The sequence below is a fragment of the Andrographis paniculata genome, unplaced genomic scaffold (assembly GCF_009805555.1).
Source record: "Andrographis paniculata isolate CXL003 unplaced genomic scaffold, ASM980555v1 Contig95END, whole genome shotgun sequence".
NCBI lineage: Eukaryota > Viridiplantae > Streptophyta > Magnoliopsida > Lamiales > Acanthaceae > Andrographis > Andrographis paniculata.
Genome location: NW_026137634.1, coordinates 1833770 through 1850595, shown reverse-complemented (window position 1 = coordinate 1850595; position 16826 = coordinate 1833770). Strand labels below are relative to the sequence as shown.

Genomic DNA, 16826 nt, shown 5'->3' with positions numbered 1-16826 from the left:
TGAATACTTCTACAACCAAATTACTGTAAGAGGTAACTTTCTGGTGTAACATGAGTTCATCCATACCCTTGGCCTAATATGATTTCTTTTGTGTAGATTCGGTCGGAGGTTTACTTAGAGAGTAACAGCAGTAGTTTCATATCATAAAAAAAAAAAAAAAAAAAAAATTGAAAAAACACATTGGTTGTGTTCGTTGTGGATTTTAACACAAGATTTTTAGATTTGTTTTTTCTCAAAATATCAAATAAAATAATAATTATTTTTTTTATATTATAGTACAAATCTATTCTACATTCAAAACATCATATCTACGTCTATTTATATCATATCAAACAATTATTCAAATTCAACGTTTTAATATTAAAAAATCCAATCTCACAAACAAACATATTCATTATGTTCTTTTTGTGTTTTTTATATACTACACACATTCATTATTTTTATATCATCTAAATAATTTTTAATGTCTCATATAAAAAACATATCTTTTCAAATTATTTTACAAAAAAAAAAAAAAAACACACGAATTTGTAGCATATCTCAATAGTTTACGTTGTGTTTAAAATAATAATTTTGAAAGTTTTAAAATATATTGTTTTGGAATTTAATTAGAAAATTGAGTGTATTGTCATAATCTTTTTTTCGACATACTTTTCAATGAATATTATAAAAAATACTTTATCTTTGCGGGATAATTGTATCATATTTTATTTTTTAATTTATGTTAAATGTATGCATCATTCATCTATAATAAACAATTTTATCTAACTGACAATTTAATCATACTTTAAAAGTATTTGAACACATATTCTAGCTTTTTTTAATCATTTAATAAAAATCATCATAATATAAATAATTAATATATACAATATAAATTCTTGTGCCTAAGCAAAACGCTTCATCTTTGGTGGGACGGAGAGACTAATTAGTTTGTATTTATTTTTTCTACTTATCCTACTATTTTTATTAAGTCTTTAATAATTTTTTTATAATATTTTTACTTTATATTTTACCTACTATATTTTTACATCTTGTTTGGTTGAGTTAGGGAAATAAAATAAATAAATTATGCATAAATTTTAAAAATAAGGAACAAAGAATGGGTGGACAAGGTGTTTGGTTCTATTTTAAATTTATATTAAAGTATTATTAATTTTTAATATAAGTTACTTACACAATGTGAAGTAAGCATGACCACATAAGCATGACGAAAGAATCTTTTTTAATACATCCAAAAAGGTCAAATCTTATAACAGCAATATTGTACAGATAATAATACTTTAATTAGGTTGACACATTTTAAAAACTTTTTACCAGAAATAAAAGTAAAACAGTTGGGGTTGGGGTGTGAGAAATGGTTGTTGGCTCAGAGTCCGAGTTGTCGTCTTCTCCGCTTCCACCCGCCAATTTGTCTATTTCCACCCATTCTCAGTTCACCACTTTTATAACTCTGAATCGGCACCAGACCGCCATTGTTTCCGGCTTCAACTCTTCCTTTTTCGACCACATTCAAACCCTAATTTATACCCCCCAACTTCTCCTCCACCAGTGAGTGTGAAGAGAAATCGAAAAACATAAACCAATTTCTTTCGGTTCTCGAGTGATTTTGAAAATTATCATGTCGACTTTGGGTGCAACTGTTCAACGCGATCAATCCACACCTGTGGCGAGGAGAAAGAGAACCCACCCAGGTCGAGCTCCACAATCTGCACAAAAACCCTAATTTATAGATATAAAAAATTGCCCTAATTGTTCACCTAAATTAATACGACAATCAGCAAGAAACTCGATTAATTAATCAATTAAAACCCTAGTAATGCAATAATGGTTTCATTTTTTTCTGTTTTTGGATCAGATCCTAATTCAGAAGTGGTGGCGTTGTCGCCAAGAACCCTACTCGTGACCAATCAATATATCTGCGAGATCTGCAACAAGGGTTTTCAGAGGGATCAGAATCTGCAGCTGCACAAAAGGACTCACAATCTGCCGGCGAGATTGGAGAGGAATGAAACGGCGGCGAGTAGGAGGGCACAGGCGCCAAAGAAGGTGTATGTCTGTCCGGAGAGTAGCTGCGTGCACCATAATCCAGAGAGGGCGTTGGGGGACATAACCGGGATCAAAAAGCACTACCGGCGGAAGCACTGCGAGAAGAGATGGGAGTGCAACAAGTGCTGGAAGAAATATGCCGTGATGTCTGATTGGGAGGCGCACCGCAAAACGTGTGGGACAAAGTACTACTACTGCGGCTGCGGAAGCCGGTTTACAAGGTAATTTTATGTTGTTTTTGTTGGTGCTCTTTGTTAGGGTTTTTCGGTTTGCTTGAAGGTGTTTGTGTGTTGTGTGTGTAGGAATTTATGCACGAGCGTAGTGCGCACGCGCCTGAGATTTAATTTTTTTGTTAGGGTTTTTGGTTTTTTTTTTTTAATTTTTTTGTTCGATCAAACATGATTCAATGTGTTATTGTGTTGCGTATAGGGATTTATGTATGTGCGTAGTGCGCATGCGTCTGGCAATTTTATATGGTCTGAGTTTATTGTTAGATTTTTATATTATTTTTTTGTTCGAATTTTTTGTTGGGATTTCTTGATTCAATCGGTCCTGGATAATGTGTTTAAGTTTTATGTTTTTTAGGATTTATGTATGCGCGTAAGGTGCACGCGTCAACAATTTTTTATTCTTTTGAGTTCTTTGTGATATGGTTATATTGTTTTTGTTGGAGTTCATTATTATTAGGGGTTTTGGTTTGATTGAATGTGATTAAAGGTGTTTAGGTTTAATATTTGTAGGGATATATGTATGTGCATAATGCGCACGCGTTTGAGATTTAATATTGATTGAGTTCTTTCTTAGGTGGTTATATTGTTTTTGTTTAGGTTCATTGTTGGGTTTTTTCTTCTTTCTTTCTTTATTTGATTGCTCATTATTGAATGTATTTATGTGATACGTGTGTAGCGATTTATGAATGCGCATAACGTGCACGTGCCTAGAAATCTATATTATTAGGCTTTTTTTTTTCTTTTTGTAATGATGTTATATTGTTTTAGTCGAAGTTTAATTATTGTTAAGGTTTATTGGTTTAATTGAACATGAATGTAGGCATTTGTGTTATGTTTGTAGGGATTTATGAATGTGCATAACGCGCACATAGCATATAAAGGCAAAGCGCGTGTGGAACACGCGTGCATAACTTTATTCTTTATGTGAATAGAAAAATGTGAAGCACACGCGACATGCAATTCTCCGTAAAACACACACTCACTAATAAGCTTGGACATTAATAGATGCGTATAGTCGCGTAGATTTATACTTTTCATCTATAAAAGAATAAGCATGCTTGACATATGCGCGCGCAATATGCAATTACATGGAATTAACAGGAGTAGAAAAACACACACTAGTTAAAAACACTTGTAAATTAGATGTACACACATATATACCCTTAGTAACTTAAATTGGCATGATTTGAGCTTCAAATGTATTCATACAACATTGATGAACACTCACATTGATTTTCTTTGCTCGCAATCCTAACCATTGAAAATTTTATGTGTTTATATTTCAGGAAGGATAGTTACAAATCCCACAAGGTATTTTGTGCATTTAGAGAAGCTTCTTCTTCGACGCCGGTAGCCAATGACCCTCGGAACCAAATCCCAACGAGAAGTCCCTATCTCTATCCCCAAAATCAGTTTCCACCTATCACAGGGCACCTTCAACAGGCCTCATCGTCGTCTTATTCGGGAGCCCTTCAGCATTTCTCGAGGAATCATGACCATGGTGACAACCAAGCTGCACGGTTTTCTTTCCGGCCTCCCTCACTGCCATTTCCGGCAGCAGGACAATCAGGTGCAGCAAGTGATCATCTTATGGAGCCCATGGGCGATTATGATCGAATGGTCTCGACTGTTTTGAGCCTGAATATTTCATCCCGTCACTGTGAAACTCGCCCAGCATCAATAGGTATTAATTAAACCCAAACCCTAACCCTAATTTTTTATTTTTTTTTTAATTTATGTTCTATCTCACACACACATATATATGGTAATTATAGAGCTCGACATGCTGTCGAGATTGGAAAACAACACTAGTTTTGGGGGCGGGATCTCCAGTGGTGATGGTTGTGGCGAGGGAGGAGCAGACGGCCATGGTGGGGATATTGTGACAAGGGATTTCTTGGGGTCGATCTAACTTATTTTTTGAGCTAAATTCGTTGATGTTATTGTAAGTTGGGCGGAAAGATGTTTGACGGGGAACTATCCGAGTGGTTACATATGTTTGAGTTTGATGCAAGTTTTAAGTTAGAAATTGCACGATTCATGCTAAGGGAATGGACAATGTTTATATATATTACCGTGAATTCTTTTATAGCTTTCAATTACCGTTGAATACTTTTATAGCCCTTAATTAGTTGACGTTGTTAGAAAATGATGATGCAATGAAATGGAGATAATAATTTTTTTTTTCTTGCCTAATATAACTTGAATATATTAAATCAATCATTTATATGTTTTAAAAAAAAAAAAAAGTTTTGTAACTCCATAACTATTATTTGCCTAATCTAATAAACATTTTAATTTGTACTCTTTTGTGTACAATTGATATCATTCCAACCATCAATCATTCATTAAACAATCAAATTAATTTACTTCCTGGAAATACTTTCTATATTTGTGTATGCACGTTTTCAACTAGTTTTAGGATCTATTTTCTTTAATTTTTTATAATATAGATTATTTAAAAAAAATATTTAATGAGTATAAACGATAAAGATACTGAAATTTGACAGTCAAAATAAATGTATTCAATGTTGTACGTCTAAATTCAAAAATTTTCCATCCGTGATCCACTAGAAAAGTAAAAAAATCAAATAATTTTGTTCGAATTGAAAATTTGATATTTGTATTTAAACATTTCTAATTCAAGATTGAATTTAAATAGTTGATTGGATTTGAATATTAATCAAATATACATATAAAACTTAATATTCGACTCGATATTCATAAATATTTAATTCGATAATAAATAAAATATATTTTATCTATACAATTATGTATATACATTATACTCCCCTTCGCTAATTTGTACGTTTCGACAGTTTTAGGTATTAAAAATAATTATAAATTAAGATTAATATAACCAAATAGTTTAATTAAAATAAAAAATATAAATTATGAATTTTAAATGTAATTAAAGTGTATAATTATATATTTTCAAAAATAAAAAAAGACAATTTCTGTGGGACAAACAAATATGAAAAAAAACCGACAAAAAAAATATCACTAAAAATAATTATTTGAATTTGTATATTAAATTAAAACGAATGAAATCTAACTTTTATTCATTTCAAAATATAATTTTAATACAATTGAGATCTATGAAAATAATAATATACAAGTTTTACTATTTCCATTTATCAAATTCAAAATATAAAAGTAATTCATATATAAATATTAAAATACTTATTATTTTATATTTATTGAGCAAAAATATTAAAATAATTTCACACTTTTACTATTAATAAATTATTACTATTTTTTAATATACTAAAAAAATACTCCTATTACTTAATTTAAGTTGAAACAACTCCAAAAATATATTTATAAATATATTTAAATACAATCAAAATATAATTATGACATCAATCATATACAACAATATTGTACAAATAATAATATTTTATTTAGATGCTTTCTACCAAGAAATAAAAGTATTAGTAGGATGCCAGAAATAATTGTTGGAGTCATCAGAGTGGTCATCTTTTTCTAAAATTAAATAAGTTCGATGATTCCAAAGATGTAACAGACCACAAAAACTACACACAGAACCAGAAGATGTCATAACCAACATTGCACAGATGGAGACGACGACGAACAAATTATTAATAAACAACTGACACACAAACCTAATTTTAGGACTTAAAAGAAACTTCAATTCTCCACTTCCCAGCACCATTTGTCTGTTTGCATGCACCTTCTTATTCAATCCCGCCAGCCAATTTGTCCATTTCCAGCTTTTCTCACTGTTCGCCATTTTTATACCACCCATTGTTTCGAGCTTTAGAAATTTTCATCCTTCTCTTACATTGGCTTCACCACTGAGTGTGAAGAGAAATCGAAGAACATAAAACAATCTCTTTCTGTGTTTTTTCGAGTGATTTTGGAGTTAATCATGTCGAATTCAGGTGCAACTTCTCAAAATGAGCAATCAACGCCTGCGGTGAGGCGAAAGAGATCCCACCCAGGTCGAGCTCAACAATGTGTCTAGATCCCGCCACCAAGACCAGTGTTGTTTTCCAATCTTGAACAATATAAAATCTCCACCGCATGTGCATTACGAACATTCATAAATCCCTACAAACATAAAACCTAAACACTTTAATCACATTCAATCATACCAAAACACCCCAAGAATAAACTAGAACAAAAATAACAATAAGAACACATAAAATACATTCAATCACACCCCAAAAAAAGCCATCAACAAACACGAAACAAAAACAATATAACAATATAACAAAAAACTCAAATAGCATAAAATTGTCAGGCGCACACACTACGCTCATGCATAAATCCCTATGCACGCAACGCATAAACACTTTCAATCGCATTCAATCAAACTAAAAAGACCCAACAATAAACTCGAACAAAAACAAATTTAAAGAACTCAAATAATAAAAACATTCCCGACGTGTGCGCATTACTCGCACACATAAATCCCTACATAAGAAACGCATAAACACCTTCAATCACGTTCAATCAAACCAAAAAATGCTAACAACAAACACGAACAAAAACAACATATAATCACCTGGTAAACCAGCTTCCGAAGTTGCACTAGTACTCCTTCGTCTTGCAGTGCACCTTCCAATCCGACTTCACAGTGTACTTGTTCAAGAACTTGCTGCACTCCCACCTCTTCTCTCAATGCTTCCGCCAGTAGTGCTTCTTGATCCTGGTCAAGTACGCCTTCACCGGATTATGGTGCACACAGCAACTCTCCGGGCAGACGTGCACATTCTTCAGCTCCGCACTCATATTGTCCACTAGCAGTGGAGGAGCGCAACCGATGTGTGCACAGGACTAAGGGAAGAAACAATAATGGCCCGTATGAAGCAACACAAATAGTGAATGGGAGAGCTGGTCAAGCTGAGCAAGAGCCTTGCAGCATATGCCGGGAGGATTATAAAGCTGCAGAAGATGTCGGAACACTCGAATGTGGGCATCGATTTCATCGGGACAGTATCAAAGAATGTTGAACGGGTCTGTCTGTCTACATGAGGGAGGAGGTGCATGCCTTTTCTTGTCGAGCATGTGTTGAAAGGAAACCTAAAATTGTTGGAAATATGATTGCTCGAGTTGGAGGAAGCATGGTGCTTCCTCTTTGTGCAGGAATGTTGGATAAAATGATTTCATGATTTCTCCAAGTGAAGATTTGTTTCATTTTCTTATCTACTCAGTATGGTTTGTTATAAGATTATTGTTGATTTCCATTTTGTTCCAATCCATTGTTGGGGTCTTTTTATGTTTGTAAGGATTTATGTATGTGCGTAATGCGCACGCGCCTTGCGTTTTCCTATTGCTTGACGAGTTTTTTTATAATGTATAATATACATACACCTATCATGTTTGGTACATTTATATAAGCCCGTGTTCACCCGCTACATGTGTTGAAGCGTTGCAAGTACATGTGTCTACAATAAGTAAACACAAACTCACGAGATGCTTGTACATTAATAATTGCGCACATGTGTGTAGATTTATAGTTTTCACAAATAGAAGGATGAACATGCATGCTTAACATACCTACGTGCAATAGGCAATTACGTATAATTAACACCTAGACAAACACACGCTAGTTAAAAATGTAGTAAAACATTAACCTAAATCACCATGGTTCAAACATCAAATGTATTAAGCGTGCGGTGCGCGTGCGTTCATACAAAACTCATGAACATGCGACCCTAAAGAATGAAAATTTCTTGTGATTGATATATATTTCAGGAATGATAGTTACAAAGTCCACAAGGTATTCTGTGCAATACTTCGAGAAGCGAATTCTTTAGCGACGCTGATTGCCAATGACCCTAAGCACAAGATCACAGCAAGAAGTCCCCATCTCCATCCCCAGATTAAGCAAGAGCCTCAAGATCAGTATCCACCGATCGCGGCGCAGGTTCGACTGCCCCATTGTCATCTTATTCAGGAACCCTTCAGCATTTCTCGAGGAATCGTGACCATGGCAATGTCCAGGCTGCATTGTTCCATTTCCAGCCTCCCTTAGGAATAGTACTCATTTTCCTCTGTTATATCTATTTATTTATTTTTTTACATGTTAGATTTTAAAATACTAATATTTTATAGGATAATAATAAAATAGAATGATAAGAAACTTTTTTTAACCATAAATATATATATATATATATATTTTATGACATTCTTTATAATATTGTGTAAATTGCAGTAGTATTATATATTTAAGCAATAAGGACAATTATTAAAAAAAAAAATAAGTAGATTATTTGTTGAGATCAAAATGAAAATAATGAAATAGATAAATATATAATGGACAAATGAACAAATTAGATTAAATATATGTAATTATACAAAAGTAATATAAAATATTTATAGAATATTTAAATGCAGCCAAAATATGACTGATAGATCAAATCTCTTATAACAACAATGTTATATAATAATAATATTTTTATCTGAAATGACACAGCTTAAAAACATTCTGTCAAACATTCTCAAGAATATAAATACAATACTACCAGGAAAAAAAATAAAAAATAAAAAATAAAACAATTGAGTGTCAGAAATTATTGTTGGCTGAAAGTGAGAGTTGCCTTCTTTAAAAAATAAACAAATTCTATGATTCCAAAGGTCAGAACAAAACAGAAAAATACTGACCAGAAGTTGCCATAAACGATAACAGATAATTAATAAATAAAAGATACACAAACCAGTTAGGTATCAGAAACGATTGTTGGCTGAAAGTGAGAATTGTCTTTTTCCAAAAATAAACAAGTTCGATGATTCCAAAGATCAAAGCAAAACAGAAAAATACTGAGTGTGAATAGAAATCAAAGAACATAAAACAATCTCTTCTTGTATTTTCGAGTGATTTTGAAATTAATCAAATCGAATTTGGGTCCAACTTCTCAATATGAGCAATCAACTCCTGTGGTGAGGCGAAAGAGATCCCACCCAGGTTGAGCTCCACAATTTGCGGAAAACCCCTAACTTTTAAATATAAAAAAGGGTAAATTATATAACACTTCTTCTACTAAGGTGTATATAATTTATCCAATAAAAATCTACCCTAATTATTGTTCACTCAGATTGATAGGATGATCAACAAGAAATTAGAAACTCTGATTAATTAATCAATCAAAATCTTTGTAATGTAATCTGTTTCAATTTTTCGTTTTGTTTTGTTTTTGGATCAGATTCTAATTCAGAAGTGGTGGCGTTGTCAAGAACCTTACTCGTGACTAATCTGCAAGATTTGCAACAAGGGTTTTCAAAGTGATTATAATCTGCAACCAAAGGGTTTTCAAAGTGATTATAATCTGCAACTGCACAAAAAGAACTCACGATTTGTTGGCGAGATTGGAGAGGAAAGGGACAAAGTGCTCAAAGAAGTACGCTTTGAAGTCGAATTTGAAGGTGCACTTCGAGACGTGCGGGACAAAGGAGTACTACTTTGGTGGTGGAACCCCTGTTTACAAGGTAACTTATGCTGTTTTTGTTCTTGTTCGTGTTCTTTGTTAGGCTTCTTTTTGTTTGATTGGATGTGACGATTTAAGGTGTTTATGTATTGCGTGGGAAACCGGCTTCTGCAGCCACGGTAGTACTTTTTCGAGCACTTGGTGCACTCCCACCTCTTCTCACAATGCTTCTTCCGGTAGTGCTTCTTGATCCCGGTCAAGTCCCCCAACGCCCTCACTGGAGGACCGCATCAGAAATGTGTGCACGGGACTAAGCGAAGAAACGATAATGGCCCATATGAAGCAACACAAATATGTGCATGAGAGAGCTGGTCAAGCTGAGCAAGAGCCTTGCAGTATATGCCGGGAGGATTATAAAGCTGCAGAAGATGTCGGAACACTCGAATGTGGGCATCAATTTCATCGGGACTGTATCAAAGAAAGGTTTTTGCTTAAAACATCGGGTCTGTCTTACCTGAGGGAGGAGGTGCATGCTTTTTCTTGTCGAGCATGTGTTGAAAGGAAACCTAAAATTGTTGGAAACGTGATTGCTCGAGTTGGAGGAAGCATGGTGCTTTGTCTTTGTGCATGTGTGTTTACATATGCCCAAGGATAAAATGATTTAACGATTTCGCCAAGTGAAGCTTATTTTTATTTTCTAAATCACCATGGTTCAAACATCGAATGTATTAATAAAATGAAGCGTGCGGCGCGCGTGCATTCATACAAAACTCATAAACATGCACATTGTAATAGATATTTTTTCATCGCGATCCTGACAAATGAAAATTTCTTGTGATTGATATATATTTCAGATAGTTACAATTCCCACAAGGTATTCTGTGCAGTTCGAGAAGCGAATTCTTTGGCGACCCCAATTGCCAATGACCCTCAGCACCAGATTACAGCAAGAAGTCCCCATCTCCATCCCCAGATTAAGCAGGAGCCTCAAGATCAGTTTCCACCGATCACGGCGCACCTTCGACAGCCCTCATTGTCATCTTATTCAGGAATCCTTCAGCATTTCTAGAGGAATTGTGACCATGGCAACGCCCAGGCTGCACTGTTCTGTTTCCAGCCTCCCTCACTGTCATTTAGGCTGTCGGACAATAAGGCGGAATGAATGAATTGTTTTGGGCCGGAATATTTCGTCCCTTCACTGTGAAACTCACGGTGCATCAATAGGTATTAATTAAACTCTCACCTTAACAATTTGTTTGAAAAAATTTGTGTTGAATATATTTATAGTGTGTTCTTAAAAAAAAAAAATTGTATTTTTCACTTTGTAATAAAATTATTAATATTTCTCATAGAATATTAAGGGTTTGCTTGTTTCGTGTTTTGATTTAAATTTTTTTTATATAAAATATAAGAAATTGTGTCTATAATATAAAAAGTAATATTTTAAGTTGAACTTTTGTGAGAAAATAAAATATATAGTGAAAAAAAAGTATGGAAAGAAAATTGGAAGAACAAACTATAAATCAAAATTTGGACTAGATCAAAATTTAAATTAAAAAATCTGTAATTAATTTTAAAATAATATACTTCCATTCCAAATCTTTGTTACTCTCTCCGTCTCAAAAGAGTTGCGTAGTTTTTTTATTTTAGTTTCACTACAAGAAATTATCAATTTTGTAACGAGGTTTTTTCGTTCCTAAATTTACTTTTTCCGTTACTAATGGTATTAGAGACGGAATTACGTTAGCTATGTGAACTTTAGGAACGGAATTCCGTTACAAATATACTATTTTTTTTTTTTAGTGTTTATTCTAAAATAATTGTCATATTTACTTATTTAAGTGATTGTATTCCACTATACAACAAAATTATTCACTATCTTTTAAAAATTATCCCTAATTATTATTTTAATCTATATTTTAAAATCTTTAAAAAAAACAAAGATAATTTTGTCATTTACATTCTATTTTATATATCATTCCAATTTAATACTTATTTAATTTGTGCATCCACTCCACTATGATGACGTATTATTCTAATTTGAGACATCCTCAAATTTTACAATTTTTTATTTATACATAATTTTCACTTCTAAACCCAAAAAAAAAAAAAAATTATTAAAAATATATATATAATCAACAGTAAATAAAAATAAAAAATTAAACTCTTAACAATATCACTTAAAACAATCTGTGCTAAAATTAAATCAATTAAGCAAATTAATATTATCTTTATCCCACTTAAATTATTCACTTTTATGTTGTTATAATTAAATAGTTCATTTTTATTTATAAGCTATATGATCTCCATCTAATTATTAATTTACTTTTACTCTTACTTCTATTTATTCGAATATTATTTTGACTTCACTAAACTCAGTGATATTTTAGGTTTTTTCTACATAATATATTCATTAAGATATAATACACCCCTCACACCCCTCTCGTATGCTATCTATCTTTTTTTTTTTTTTTTTACATGTAGATTTTGAATTATATATTTGGTAAGTAAATAATCTAATAGAAGGATAATAAGCATTTTTTACCCCTAAATTAATTTTTTGACATTTTTTTATAATATTATATAAAATGCAACAATATTTATATTTAAGTGATAAGGATAATTACTAAATAAATGAATAAATTTTTTATGGACATAACAAAATGACAAAGTGAATAGATAAATAAAAATAATAGACCAATGAAGCATTATTTTTATTAGACAATTTAGACTGAATATATTTAATAATATAAAATATTTATAGAATATATTTAAATACGTACAGTAAAAATATCACTGACGGATCAAATCTTATAAAAATAATATCATACCAATAATAATATTTTATCTGCAATGACACATCTTACAAATATTCTACCAAGAATATAAATACAATAAAGAAATAAAAGTAAAACAGTTGGGTGTCAGAAATGATTGTTAGCCCAAAATCAGAATTATTGTCTTCTTCTGAAAATAAACAAGTTCGATGATTCCAAAGATCAAAGAGGACAAAACAGAACAGAATTACGTACAGAACCTGTCATAATTTCAAAGATGATAACAATAGATTATTAATAAACAACAAACACACAGACCTAATTTTAAGAATTTAAGTAACTTCAATTCTACACCTCTTACCTTCTTGGTCAATTCCATCCGCCAATTTGTTCATTTCTACATATTCTCACAGTTGGCTCCTTTTATCGCTCTAATCTGAACTAGACCAGACCACCTAACATTTAGACCTTCAATTTTTCATTTTTCTCCAACATTCAAACCCTAATTTATACCCTCTCCCAATTTCCCACAATTGCTCCACACTGAGTGTGAAGAGAAATATTCCAACTTCACGGCGTACTTATTCGAGCACTGCACTCCCACCTCTTCTCGCAATGCTTCTGCCGGTTGTGCTTCTTGATCCCGGTCAAGTCCCCCAACGCCCTCACCTGACTGTGGTGCAGGCAGAAGTAATGTGTGGAATTGTTGGCACTGGAGGAGCGCATCGGAAATGTGTGCACGGGACTAAGCGAAGAAACGATAATGGCCCGTAGAAGCAACACAAATATGTGCATGGGATAGCTGGTCAAGCTGAGCAAGAGCCTTGCAGTATATGCCGGGAGGATTATAAAGCTGCAGAAGATGTCGGATCACTCGAATGTGGGCATCAATATCATCGGGACAGTATCAAAGAATGGTTTTTGCTTAAAAGAACGGGTTTGTCTACCTGTGCGAGGAGGTGTATTTCTTTTCTTGTCGAGTTTGTGTTGAAAGGAAACCTAAAATTGTTGGAAATATGATTGCTCGAGTTGGAGGAAGCATGGTGCTTCCTCTTTGTGCATGTGGGATAGAATGATTTCATGATTTCTCTGAGGTGAAAGATTATTTGTTTTATTTTATTATCTACTCAGCATGGGTGCTTTATTATTAGATTATTGAAAATGCTTGTGTAGGGATTTATGTGTGCGAGTAATGCGCACGCATCTGGATATTAACTATTATTTGAGTTCTTTAAATTTGATACGAGGTTATATTAATGGTTTTGTTCAGAGTATTGTTAGGGTTATTATTTTGGTTTGATTGAACTGGATTGAAGGTGTTTAGGTTTTATGTTTGTAGGAATTTGTGTGTGCCCATGATGCCCACGCCTCTTAAGATTTTATTTTGTTTGAGTTCTTTGTTGGTTGGTTATATTGATTTTGTTTGAGTTCATTGTGGGTTTTTTTGTTTGGTTTGATTGAAGAATGTATTTAGATTCTTTGTTATGCAATTATATTTTTATGTTCCAATTCAATGTCAGATTTTTCTTTCTTTCAATTGAGTGCGATTAAATGTGTTTATGTGTTACATGTGTAGGGATTATGAATGTCCGTGATGCGCACGCACTTTGGCAATTTTATTTTGTTAGAGTTTTTTGTTAGGTTGTTATGTTGTTTTGTTTGAGTTTATTGTTAGGATTTATTGACATAATTAAATATGATTTTAGCATTTATGTGTTATGTTTGTAGGGATTTTACGTATGTGTATAATGTTGTATGTCAACGTATTTACGTAGACGGTATATTTAGTGCTTAAATAAGTTATTGATGTGTTTACATAAGCATGTAAGATATACATAAGAATCCAACAGCAAAGAACTCAAACCATATAAAATTTCCAGGTGCGTGCGCACTATTCACATGTATAAATTCCTATAATCACGTTCAATCCAAACAAAAAACACTAACAACGAACACATAATTAAAAAAAAAAAAAAAAAACGCATAAAATCACCTGGTAAACCGGTTTCTGAAGCTGCAGTAGTACTCCTTCATCTCGAAAGTCTTGCAGTGCACGTTCCAATCCGACTTCACGGTGTACTTCTTCGAGCACTTGGTGCACTCTGACCTCTTTTCGCAATGTTTCTTCCGGTCATGCTTCTTGATCCTGTTCAAGTCCCCCAACACCCTCGCCAGATTGTGGTGCGCGCAGCTACTCTCCAGGCAGATGTAATATGTGTGGAATTGACTGGAAGAGCGCATCAGAAATGTGTGCACGGGACTAAGCGAAGAAACGATAATGGCCTGTATGAAGGTACAAATATGTGAATGGGAGAGCTGGTTAAGCTGAGCAAGAGCCTTGCAGTTATGCCGGGAGGATTATAAAGCTGCAGAAGATGTCGGAACACTCGAATGTGGGCATCGATTTCATCGGGACAGCATCAAAGAATGGCTGTTGCTTAATACAACGGGTATGTCTGTCTACCCGAGGGAGGAGGTGCATGTCTTTTCTTGTCGAGCATGTGTTGATGAAAGGAAACCTAAAATTGTTGGAAACATGATTGCTCGAGTTGGAGGAAACATGATTTCTTGTCTGTCTGTTCTAACCCATTTTCCTTTTTTGAAATTACAGAGCTCGACATGATGTCAGGAATGGAAAACAATACTGGTTTTGGTGGCGGCAGTGGAGGAGCAGATGGGGATGGGAGGATATTGTGACGAGGGACTTCTTGGGGTCAATTTAACGGATCTTTTGTTGTAAATTCAATTATATTATTGTAAATTCGACATAAAGATGTTTGAGGAAGAACGATCTGACCGTTACAGATGGACTTTTTAGTTTATTGCATGTTTGAGATTTGATATGGAAATGCACGAATTGGTGCTCAAGGGAAGGGACAAATTTTACGTATTACCTTTGTTTGTTTTTTATTGCGTTAAATTACCATCGATGGAAGTTGAAGTTTTGAAATGATTTTATATAGATCGATAGGCATTGAATATATTAAATATTTATTTGTTTAAAAAGTATTGTGTAACTCATGTCAATAAATATCTCAAAGCAATTCTAGGCATTAATAATTTACCTAATTAAATAATCAACATTTTTGTACTCTTTTGTGTACGATCGATCATTCCAACCATCAGTTATATTAATTAAACCGTCAAACGAAAATGCCTTCTAAATGGTTGGAAATAACTTTCTATATCTTTATGTGCTTTTTTTCTAGAAAATGTTTTTCAAATAATAAAATATTTAAATTGATAATAAAAATTTGAATATGATATTTCTTTTAGTGAAAATAAGTAAACACAATATGTAATACAATATTGTAATAATATGTTATTGATTAAAAATAAAGATAAATATATAGCGGTTTGAATGAGTTTTGAGTTTAATTCTATGTTTTAGACATTTTTTTAATTTAAAAAAAATCTAAATGAAACTGATTTAGTTTGTTTTCAATTTCAAATATAAATTAATATAGTTCAAATATTAATTTCTGAAAATGCATTATTTTTTCTCGAAATATACATTCAAATATTATTTGAATTAAAACTCAAACAACTAATATAAAAAATCAATTTCAAATCAAAATTAAGCAAATTCAAAATTTTGATGAGTTTTGGCACAATATGATACAAGTACATGATTAAAAATAAAAAATATATATATACACTAAAATATTTTGAATTTATATTTTAATAAAAATATATTCAACTCATGAGTTTTAATAAAAATATACTCGACTATTTTGATAGTGGTCATTATAAAAAATTTGATTATTTGTACCCAAAATTAATTTTCAAATTGCGAGAGAATAAAACATATATATATATATATATGGAAGGCCGGCCCTAACTATGGGCCACCCGAGGCCACGCCCACGACCTCAAAATTTTGGGCTTTTTAGGGATAAATTTTTAAAAAATATATATATTTATTTATATATAATACAAATTTTATAAATATATGTATAATATAAAACATATATATTAAAATTTGTTTGTTTTTATTTACATTTAAGTTTTTTTAAAAAAAATATATTTTAATATAATATTTTATGAAAAAAAAATATATAATAATATATTTTTATTGATAATAAAATAGACAAACTCTTAGAAAAAATAAACAATTAAATAATATTAATTTTATATTAAAAAAATTAATAATAAGGGTGTCCATCAAAATTCACGAGCGGTCTAATAGCATGTCAAAGGCTTCATTACTCTGGTGCATGTACAAAGTAGGGTCTAAATTGTTGAATATTGTCCCGCATTGCTAAATGTGTGGGATTTCCCCTGGTATATAAAGATGAAATACCACTCCACTTATCACCAATTGGTTTTAGATTGAATATCCGAATTCCTTCTTATCAGAGCCATGGTGACTCTTACAA

The 16826-nt window shown here is 32.3% G+C and overlaps 1 protein-coding gene across 1 annotated transcript; it reads left to right on the top strand.

Moving 5' to 3' along the window:
* The first annotated feature begins 1824 nt into the window (after window positions 1-1824).
* On the top strand, window positions 1825-2271 carry LOC127243576 (zinc finger protein GAI-ASSOCIATED FACTOR 1-like). The gene has a single exon (XM_051263662.1). The coding sequence runs from the start codon at window positions 1825-1827 to the stop codon at window positions 2269-2271; it is 447 nt and encodes a 148-aa protein (XP_051119619.1).
* The last annotated feature ends 14555 nt before the right edge of the window (window positions 2272-16826 follow it).